The sequence below is a fragment of the Lampetra planeri genome, chromosome 10, assembly GCF_965212315.1.
Source record: "Lampetra planeri chromosome 10, kcLamPlan1.2.h2, whole genome shotgun sequence".
Classification (NCBI taxonomy): domain Eukaryota; kingdom Metazoa; phylum Chordata; class Hyperoartia; order Petromyzontiformes; family Petromyzontidae; genus Lampetra; species Lampetra planeri.
In genome coordinates this window covers 9,934,820-9,945,988 of record NC_136116.1, presented here as the reverse complement: position 1 = coordinate 9,945,988, position 11,169 = coordinate 9,934,820, and the positions used below count along the sequence as shown (strand labels likewise).

Genomic DNA, 11,169 nt, shown 5'->3' with positions numbered 1-11,169 from the left:
AGCTGTCTCTGGTGTGGACCAATCCGTTTCAAAGACAATGCATACCTTATCAGAGAATGTTTTTTGTTTGCATTCTGACCACACATATTGTGGTTAATGCAGACGCCCGAACTGCAACAGTGTGCTGAGTGAGGCCTTTACGTAAAAGTCGATTGAAAAAATTGCCCTACAATTGTGATCGACGCAATGCTATGTTTCCCCGTGCATGGCGGCGCAGCGCTGCCCGGAGCGTGCCCGGGACTCTGCGACACGTCCCACTGTCCCGCGCCGTGCCCCGCTGGCACCGTGTGCGATGGCCTCAAGTGCGTGGACCCGGCAGACTGCCCCTGCTTCGTCAGAGGCATCGCTCGCAAGGTGACCAACGGCGCCTTCACTCGGCCTGTCTCACCTTGTTCTTGGTTCTTTCGGTAAAGTCACGTAGAAGGGAAATAATAAAATAATAAAAATAAAACATTATTACATATTATTTTATTATTTCCCTTCTACGTAACTTTACCGAAAGAACCAAGAAGATGAATCCCTGCAGTCACGAAAGCTTTAAATCTGTCTCACCTTGTTCCGGTTTTTTTTTATTTCTTCCTCTTCTTGACGTAACGGTATCTGTAAACCTTTTCCGGGATAGTAGATGTCCCGCTTTTGGTCAGCGATGTAATAATGCACAATGCGAGCGTGTAGGAGTTTTTTTCTCCTTCTTCTGATATTACGAGATATTATTATTGCCGTATGTGCTGGGGTGTTTCGCACCGCAGAGGTGGTGGCATCCATAACGTTCATGCACGGGCGAATGTTTGGTAAATTTACGTCCGAATTCTTGAGAAATTTCTTGAATTCTCCGTGAACATTTGTTGGGTAACCATGGTGATGTGTTTTCGCAGTTTAGTAAAGGTTTTAATTTGGTCCATAGTGGAGTTAACAATGTGTTCTTATGCTCTGTATATATAAGCATGCATTAATTCCTTATTTAGTAAATTCAGAAAGAGGAATAATGAGTATAATGACATTTACACAGGAAAGCCTCAATAAGTCTCAATACTCTTATTTAAGGAGGGTCCTGCATTGGGACGTTTGATCAAATACATTTAGAGGGACTGTGATGATGCTGTTTCACTTTCAACAGCTGTGCCTTGATTGATCAAGGCAATGATTCAATCCACAGATCGTATTAAGTTGAAGTCTGACTACATTCCCTTTAATTCTACTGTAATATTACAGTATAATCTAAAAAGTAGTACACAAAACACATGGCCAGCAAATTAGGGCTTCAGTAAGAATATAAGTACTGATGGATTATTGAGCTAAGCCTCTAGTAGACATTACGTCACTCGATATTGACCCTATCGAAACCCGACATCAGTGACAAGTGGAATGTCAGCCTGTCCTGGACCTTCTGTAGGCTGGCTTTGCCTTCAACGAATACTGTACCTTCTTCACTGTGTTGACATTCGCACTGGAGAGGTAAAAAAGAAATAGGACGGGTGTGCAATGTCGTTCAATCCCATTTCACGAGGCCTTCGCCCAATCAGGCACTACTCAAACGCAATGACATCGTTGTTCTGTTCTGTTTCGTGTTTCCCGAATGCAGAGCGGTTACATCTGGAAGGAGAATGCTGGCTGCACCACGTGCATGTGCGTGGCTGGGCAGACGCAGTGCGTGGATGAGCAGTGCAGCATCTGCTCCTGTGCTGAGGTTCGTGCGCGGCGGCTCACACAGCTCAACTCGCTTCTGCTGTCAGAAACTACGACAGCAATTCAGTGATGGCATTGTCTGTATCTCGGTCTGCCTGGCTGCCTACCTACCTGTCTGCCTACCTGTTTTGTGTGTATTCATTTGGTGTTCTTCCCCGCACCTCCGATTAGCACAGTTGACTACATACGGTGCAAAAGAAGTTCAACATACATGAACTATTTTTTTTACTATAAACATATTTTTTTATTTTCGCAGGTCAGTCCACTGAGCTACATAGCTCTTTTTCAGATGCGACCTGGTCACAAAGATTGCCCAAAGAAGTGGCTTATTACTTGGAAATTCATAGCACTCAAATACTCTAAATGTACATACATTGCTCTGCTTGCCTGTCTGCATTGTCTGTCTGCCTGTCTGAATATCTGTTTTTCTTCTTGCTTGTCTGTCTGTCTACCTGTCTCTCTAACTGACTGTCTGGTTGTCTGTCCGCGTCTTCTGTTCACATTAGGGTGAGCACCCGGTGGTTCCAGAGGGCGAATGCTGCCCAGTGTGCGTGCCTATGCCGTACGCATGCAGGGACCAGCGTGGAAATGAATACAGGGTGAGCTGCTCGACACGTGGTTTTTTCGTTTGTTCACCATGACGCATTCATCACATTGGTAAAGACCATGCCCTTCTCTTGTCTGAGTGCTCGATGTGGATAGAGGAGGCCAATCACAGTGAGCAGAAACCATCACGCAACGAGTGAAATTCATTGCGATGCCAAACATTGCTAGAATCTAACCAGCAAGCCAGGTGTCATGATTAAAGCGCCATCTAATTATTTTAAAATTATAATTTTGTGATACAATTATTTAAATTTAATAGTCACAATGGTGGAATCTATTTTTGTTAAACATCCAATTACAATGCGGGGCAACGTTATCACCAGTGGGCAGTGCAGCAAAAATCAATTGTTGTACTGTACTACGCTCCGACGTCTATGCCAACCGCCTTCACCAGCACACATCGGCCAGCGTGGCGAAATATGGTCGACGAACCGCAACGACCCGCCCGGCCGTGGGTAGGCCCTGATCCAAAGGTGAATAGACTCAAAGGGGCTGTACATGTGCGCGCGTTCATGCGGACCAACGAATTAACGAATGGCTGCTCCTGCCCCCCCCCCCCCCCGGTTCAAGTTCAAGTTAATTTATTAGGTATAGTCCTGTGAGCCATTCGGCTCTTGAATCGGGTGCAACCGCAACAAACAGAAAACAAAAACATGAACAAGAAAACGTCTTATAGTGACTATGTGCAAACAGAAAATCCAAGAAAAGACAGCAAAATATTGCAGAAAAAGCACCGTACACCAACACTGTGTGCAAAAATCCCAGTGGGATGCAAGTCAAACAACAACAACAACAACCACAAGACAACTTAGATTAAGGCCATCAGTCTAACTGTGTACTACAACAAACAAACATGGCCAAACCAAAAAAACTTTTCGAAAATCACCAAAATAAAGCCATCAAAGCAATGAAACGGTGATCATAGGAACTAACCGAATTTTCACAATAAGTGACGTAAACAACCCGAGTTGCTCGTGACCCCGCTGTGCCGTCTCCCGTCTGAATGCCGTGTCACGCAGCTGGGCGAGGTGTTCGCGCTCCCGTATGACGCGTGCCAGCAGTGCACCTGCACGGAGGCCGGCCTCTCTTGCTCGATCGTTGTCTGCGCCGACACCAGCAGGCCTTGCTGTGGGCCCAACGAGATGCTCGTGCAGGTCAACGTGGGGGCATGCTGCCCCGTCTACGAGTGCGGTACGGCCACATCTTTTGTCGCGAACTTTATTTCATGGAAATGCAAAATAGCGGGGTTTTTTGTTCGTTACATTTTGTTTCATTACAATCGACTCGATGCAACTCGGGTCATCGTCGCAAAAGAGGTCTCAATGGGCTTTTATTTTCATCTCCTTGTTAAAAAAAAGTATAGTACTTAAATAATGGATACTAGATTTCACATTGAGAGCATTGGCCCTCACTTCAGACGATGCAGCAGGCAAATATATAATTGGCCCTGAATGATTCTCTCCACGGAGTGGTGGTGCATGGGTTTGCACATTGCGCTATGAATATATCACTTTGATTTTATTCCCGGCCATGGCTGTTATCAGTGTCGAGTGAAATCTTAACCAGTTTTGGGTCTCTCTTTCACTACCCCGCAATGACCAGCGGTTAAGCGATTAATATATGTGGTATGTAATGAGTTAATGTGAACCATACTGGGATCGCTCCATTCATCACAATGTAGTTATTGAATTGATTTGCAATGCTAAATCACAACAATTGATCATATGAATAAAATATGCATACATCGAGCATTCAGGAGTCGGTCACTTCATTAATCAAGAATTGAGTTCAGAGTGAAGTTGGTAGAGACAAGATAACTCCATGGGTCTCTGAGCGGCAGTGCAGCGGTTAGCGCGCTGCACTACAAACCCGACGACCCGAGTTCGATTCCCGCTCATGGCTAACACCAGTGACCATTATCTGAACTCGTCTGGGGCCTCCCCTAGGTCGACTCAGTCTCAAATGAGTACCTGATGCGGTGTGTAAAACATCGCCACTGGAGAGACAAAGGCGGTCGGGAGTGGTGCTGTGGCCACCCACCAGGTCGTGTGCCATGCCGGCCTTCATAGGTGTTCGCTAAACGGCACGTGACTCTCCAGTCTGTTCAGGCTATGCCGGGGCATGTTTGCATTCGTCTAACACGGCACTCACTTGCTGACTGTGCAGTGTGTAACAAGAGCTCCTGCTCTGAGGTGAGACCCGCGTGCAACGACTACGAAGACCTCGTCGTGACCAACCCTGGCGCCTGCTGCGAGGAATTCGCCTGCCGTGAGTGACACATGGACACGCGCACACACACACACGCAACAACAACAACTTCCATTCGCCACTTAGTGGCGGTGACGTTACCACGACGCTTGTGCCAGGCCATGTGCACCTTGAGGCCACGTGAAGTGTCGAACGCCCGCTGGCAGGAGGTCACGGGGCAGACCCAGGTGCCACGGGTCGACTGACTGAGAAGACACACACGCACACACAGACGCACGCACAGACGCGTAATTAATGCTACCACTTATCTTAGGGTTTGACTGGGGCAGTTCCGCTTTCTTTGAGGCTGCCCTGGTGTGTTCTGAAGAATGAGAGATAAAAAAAAACGAGTGATTTTGACCCGGTTTGACATTTTCTGGCCGAATGCGCAACAAGGCCATGCCTATCTTAGTAGTGGGATGGGTTGGTAAAGCATTTGGCAGGGTCGATTAGCAGTAGATAGAAACAGCGTCAAAAAGAGCACCGCCTTTCGCTGTATGGACTTTGATTGAGTGGACATGGCTATGGATGGAGCAGCTATAGCAGCTCGCCGTGTACCTCAATAAAGCATCCCAAACAGTCCGGTAAGCCTTGCACGCAATGAAGCGATTGCAATGCCTGCTCGTACCGTGCGAAGCTCGGCTCAGCGTGAGTTCACTCGTTTCTGCTGTGTTGCCCCACCAAGCCGTTGACGCTTTGCGGTGGCTATCTGTTGTTCTTTTTGTTGGTGCGCGCTCGCATCCGCAGGCTGCAATCCCAACAAGTGCCCCCTGCCCGCCGTGTGCGCGCTGAACCAGCGTCGCGTGCGCGTCAACAACGACACGGAGTGCTGCGCTGTCTACAAGTGCGAGTGTAAGAGCAGCGTCCTTCACCCGCATTCACCCGGCAGCCGTGGCGGAGCGTGGTTGACGTGGGGGCCCCCTGGCGCAATGCATTATCCCACCCCCCCTATTTATAAACTAAACTATTTAATATATTTTTTATATTTTGTCAGAAGTGACCTGTCGGCACGTAATGATAGCTCAACGGAGTGGCTTATCACGTGGACATTTATGTCGGCCAAATACTTTAAACGCATGTTTTTGAATGTGGAGGGAAAACCCGGGCGACCCGGAGGGAAATCCACGTGACCACGGGGAGAACATGCAAACTGCAAATATACAGGCGTCAGGGTCGGGATCAAACCCAGGACCTTCTCTATACCAGGCGAGGTAGTTAACATCTCGCTACCGTGGTGTATTATAGCCTGATGCCTGGGCCCATCCAGCCCACGGGTCCCGATGCAATTGCACCGCCTGTACACTCGATAGCGATGCCACACGGCCCACGAACTCGACTGATAAGTTCAGCCACTGCAATTCTCAACCCGCCTACAACATTACATGGAGCTTGGGGTGCAGCGGCACGAAGATTAGCAGCAAGCCTTCAGGATCCTGATATGTGCATCGAATCACTTTTGCAATAATCTGTTTTTCGATAAAATATATATAGAATGACGATTTGCCCATGGCACAATTATACTAATGCGGTGAACAAAATTGTACAAACGAGAAAGAGTAATATGTGAAATAATGCAAAGTCAATGGTAAAAATGAGACGAAATGGAATCGATTCTTGAGCAGTGGAAGGGGTTGGTAATGGGGGTTCTTGCGAGTTATTATTATGATACCCTTAAGAAGACCACACGTTGTGTTTTTCACTGACCCAACCACGCTAACATTTACTCCCTGTGCTCGTTACAGCCCCAGCTTGCGTGAGCGCTGGACTGACCTATCAGGTGGGTGCACGCATTGAATTCTATTTTACTCAATCACAGTAACAACAATTGTACCAAACTGCCTTCTTCTCGAGTTTTCCATCATGACAGCAAGTTCCTGGCTCAGGTTCCCTCCATCCTGTCCGATCTTGCCCTTCATTCATTCAGCGATACGCATTCCCATTCTTCTCATTATCCAGCACTGGACGGCTACCATTCACCACAATGTGACCAAAACACACTTCGATTATTCCACAAATCACGACCCCTAATCACGACAATTCATTGCATCTCTTACGAGGGTGGCCCATTCCGTCCAAAATGAACACATCTAGCCGTACACTATATCCACCGCTTAACGAACACAATTTTTGGACTCTGTATAACACACGTGTGTGTGTGTGTGTTTGTGTGTGTTTGTGTGTGTGTGCTTCGTCCTTGCATCGCTCCGTGATCCCTCGGGTGGTTTGCAGGTCGGAGAGAAGTGGTCGCCCAACCAGGACGTGTGCGTCGTGTGTGAGTGTCGCTGTGACGGCGTGAGTGTCTACGAGTTCTGCACGGCCACACAGTGCCCCGAAGTGGACCCAGGCTGCCCACTGGTGAGTGCTCATCTGCCTGTGCGTCTCTTTGTCCATCTGCTTGTCTCTCTCTCTCTCTCTGTGTGTGTGTGTCAAACATTGGGGAGCGGCAGTGTAGAGGTTAGCGTGCTGTGCTATGAACTCGAGTTCGATTCGGTTATCTGAACCGGTCCTGGGCCTCCCCTAGGTCGACTCAACCTCAAGTGAGTACCTAGTGCGGTGTGTACTTAACATCGCCACTGGGGAGACAAAGATGGTCGGGCGTGGTGCTGGCCACCCACCCCCCCCCCCTCGTATGCTGTGCCGGACTTCATAGGTGCTCACTAACAGCACTTGTCCCAACAGTCTGTTAAGGCTATAGGGGGGATCTTTGTCAATGTCTTTTTGTGTCAAACTGTCCGTTTGTTTGCCTTTCTGTCTCTGAATCGGTCTCCCCTTTTGTCCATTTGTCTGTCTGTTCAGTCATCCGTCTTTCAGCTTGTCTTTGTGTCTTTCCATGTTGGACTTTCAGACTCTCCATCTGTCTATTTGTCCATCTGTCCATTGGACCGTCTGTCCATGTTCATGTATTTTCCTCGATGTCTGTTTGTCTGGCTGTATATCTGTTTGTCCTTGTGTCTTTAAAGGAAAATACTCTACACACCTTTGAACAATCTCCGAGCAAACTCTGCATGCGTGATCCCGGGGATAATGTAACCGTACGCGATGTGAAATGATCGTTGTGTTCTTGTAAAACTCTACATGTCAAGGGGAAATATATTTAAGTGGCGCGACCCCATGAGATTCCCCCGAAATACCTCTCAAGCTCTGTTCAAGTGTGCATACATTAAATATACAAATAGAACGTAGCGAATAGTGGCAGCATCCTGCTCCAGTCACCAGTCTGAATATGCTGATATTATGCCTGAACACATTTTTCAGGTGGCAGGAACGATTATAGCATGGCTATTCACATCAGCTTCATACTAGTTACTATTTCCTTTTTTAAAATCAGGAAAATCCCACTGAGCTATTTGCTTTTTTCAGAGGTGACCTGGCAACACGTGATAGCTCACCGAAGTGACTTATATAATCAACACACGTGGGAATGTATCATTAACAGCAGCCAAATACAGTCATCTAATTGCATGATGCTAAATGCGGAAGGTAAAACTGGAGAAACCGGAGTAAAATCCACGCGATCACGGGAGAGAGAGAGAGAACACGCGAACTCCAAATATGCAGGCATTGTCAGGGTCGCGATCGAACTCACGACCTCCTTCGTGCCAGACGAGGAAGATAACGTTGGGATATGATGTTGGATGTGAAGCGTTACTCGTTACTTGAAACCCGTCTTCTCATCCGTCTCGTGTCGTGCTGTTGTCGTGTGCAGAATGCAGTGAAGACGACCGCTGACGGCTGCTGCAAGTACTGCGACTACAGTAAGTGATGGCAGCCGTCAGTCATTGAACCTGAAGCGCACATTAGCAAGTGTGGAGCGGTGGTTGATGCAATGTACCATGAGACCAGCAAAACCTGACTTTGATTCTGAGCCATGGCTAACATCATTAACGAGCAACACATGAAACGGTCATGGGCAGGCACCGTCTTCACAAAGCCCCGCACACATGCACTTAAGCGGTTACGCGCAAACCACGCAACGGCTTGCCTTTGCAAAAGCCCGTTTCTCCCCCGACCCAACCCTGACCTCACCCCGACCCCGTCACCCCTTTGTGCACCCTGCAGAAGCGGTCGGCTGCAGCGTCAGCTCGGCACCGCAGTTCCTGGAAGCGAACGGCTGCGTGTCGGAGACTCCCGTGAACATGACCCAGTGTGACGGGCAGTGCTCGTCGCAGTCCGTGTACAGCGCGGCGTCCAACGCCTACCAGAAGGAGTGCAGCTGCTGCTCGGCCCTCGAGACGGTGACGCTGACGGCCACGCTGCTGTGTCCCGACGGCTCGCGGGTGCTGCACGCGTACGAGGCGGTGACGCGCTGCGCCTGCATGTCCTCGCAGTGCGGGCCCGAAAGCCCAGTGCACTCGATCGCGTTGCTGTAAAACCCCCCACACCCCACACACACCTCCTCCCGAAAAGCATGGAGAACACGCAGATGCGCATTTTGTTACAAACCTTCCGGATCTCAGCGCGTGGTGGACAAGCTGCGCCTGCGTGGAATGATTTGATTGCAAAAATGAATGTAAGGAATTCAATGTCAGGGAATGTTTAGGAAGGCAGCGGCGCAAATTTGATTTTGAGCGAGTGAACCGTTCTATCGGTATCATGGCGTGAGATGAAGGGGGTCCAATTGGAACGCTCGTAAAACAGTCCATCGCCCCGTATCAGAGAATGGTCCTTTGGAAAGGGATATCGAAAAGCTACTTTGTCAGTCCACTGCTGGGATTTTGGCAGTTACTGGTGACCGTGCTGCGATCGTTATCTCATCACATTTGAGAACTTCCCCGGCGAGCTGAAATCCGGATTCAAACCCAGGATCTCAGAGTAGGCAGCCGGGTTGCCCTGAACTCTGTGCCACCTGGCCACCTCCCAGCATGTCATTGAATGTTACAGGCATCACAATGCTGTAGGTATCACAATGATGTAGGTATCACAATGCTGTAGGTATCACAATGTCATGGGTGGCACAATGCAGGACTCCAAAGAAGATGCGGGTGACTCGGTGAGGCTTTCTTGGGTAAATAATTTGCACCATTACGAGGTGTATGGCACGGTGTGTACACGATGGAATTCATTCCTCCAGGTGCTGCAAGCGTTTTGAGGTCCGGCAGTGATCTGCGTCCGTGTTTTTCGGGAACGTGTGCCTAAAAAACCAACAAGCAAATCGACTCGACAAAGAGGCGGCATGATTGGTCGCGTAGTACTTATTAGTTCTCTTATTTTCGTTTGTTTATGATTCTTGCGAATTGTTACAAAGATGGCTTCAGTAAGGAGATTCTACTGACACTGCGCCAAACGTAACTTTTGTTGTGTAACTGCTGCCAGTAAACAATTTGAACCTTACATCGAGTGGAGATTCTAGGACACAGTAAATAGGGCGCGATAAGGGTAGGCACCAACTAATATAGGAGTGGGGGGGGGGGCATTTATAGCCATGTCCTCAATGTAAAACTCTATGAGTGGAATGAGATTGTAAGAGCACACCTTAGATCGTGGGATGTCGTCTGTGCAACTGCTTATGGCATCTGGCCGAAATAAGCAATGGAAAGTGTGTCACGTTAATGGAATATTTGGCTGCTAATACATTTCCACGTGATGATAAGCCACTGCGTTGGGCTATCGTTTGCGATGACCAGGGCGCTTCTTAAAAAAAGCTATACAGCTCAGTGGGCCTTACCTGATAAAATAAAAAAGTGTACAGATGTATGTTGAACTTGAGCGCCTTTCCAGCCACCACAAGAAGCTGCCTCTGAATAGTTGGCAGCATCTGGCACGTGGCAGAGCGGGGGACACTTGTTTATTTGAGTGAATGGTCCCCCTAAGACCCCCCTCCCCCCACCTCACCCAACCATATATTCACCACTGCCGAGACCTAACACGACATCCATCTTACTGGCATTGAGTCATACGAAAGAGTAGCGAGGCTGCAGCTGGTGTCAATGTAACTTTTACTGGATCCGAGTTAACATGTGTGCGCAATGACTGAGGGCGTCTGTTATACATGCCTCATTGAAATTGAATTAGGATGTATTGCAGCAAATGAAGTCACGCCTGTACAAATCACGTCCGACTGTCCACAATATAATAATATACACGTGTACTTATAGTTCATGGCTTGGAAATGATTGTTTTCATGACAATGTGGTGAACATTTGAAATGTCTCCTTTGTAGACAAGGTTGATTAATAATAAATTGTATCTTATGCAAGCTTTGACGTTTGGTTTTACTTTTTTTCCTTGGTGTCGAAAACCCAATTTGTATTTCCAAGTGGTTATAGCAAACACAAACACTTCGTGCGAATGTACAGCCCTCGTCAATTTATTGCTGGATGAGAACCACCGCACGCCGAGTGGGTTATGAAGGTTCTTTGACAACAGTGTAGAGTAAAACACAAACGAAACAATTTTTTATTTTATTTTACCAGGTAAGGCCCATTGAGCTATATAGCTCTTTTTCAGAAGCGACCTGGACACAAATAATAGCTCAACAAAGTGGCTTATCACGTGGAAATGTATTGCAGCCAACTACTCTAAACCAGCGGTGGGCAACGTCCGGCCCGCAGGCCGTGTATGGCCAGCAAAATAATTTGGTCTGACCCTGCCAAGGCAACCGCAGGCGGGACTCGAAATTCAATAAATCTA

The 11,169-nt window shown here is 48.0% G+C and overlaps 1 protein-coding gene across 1 annotated transcript in view; it reads left to right on the top strand.

Annotated features, from left to right (window-relative positions):
- Nucleotides 1-10,735, top strand: part of LOC144721000 (uncharacterized) — a 39,913-nt gene extending 29,178 nt beyond the window's left edge. The window contains exons 3-12 of the mRNA XM_078598262.1: nt 218-354; nt 1,583-1,687; nt 2,193-2,285; nt 3,312-3,483; nt 4,459-4,560; nt 5,287-5,391; nt 6,282-6,316; nt 6,769-6,894; nt 8,246-8,294; nt 8,599-10,735. Coding sequence (XP_078454388.1) covers nt 218-354; nt 1,583-1,687; nt 2,193-2,285; nt 3,312-3,483; nt 4,459-4,560; nt 5,287-5,391; nt 6,282-6,316; nt 6,769-6,894; nt 8,246-8,294; nt 8,599-8,909 — 1,235 coding nt within the window. The 3' untranslated portion in view covers nt 8,910-10,735. The remainder of the gene's footprint in view (nt 1-217; nt 355-1,582; nt 1,688-2,192; nt 2,286-3,311; nt 3,484-4,458; nt 4,561-5,286; nt 5,392-6,281; nt 6,317-6,768; nt 6,895-8,245; nt 8,295-8,598) is intronic.
- The last annotated feature ends 434 nt before the right edge of the window (nt 10,736-11,169 follow it).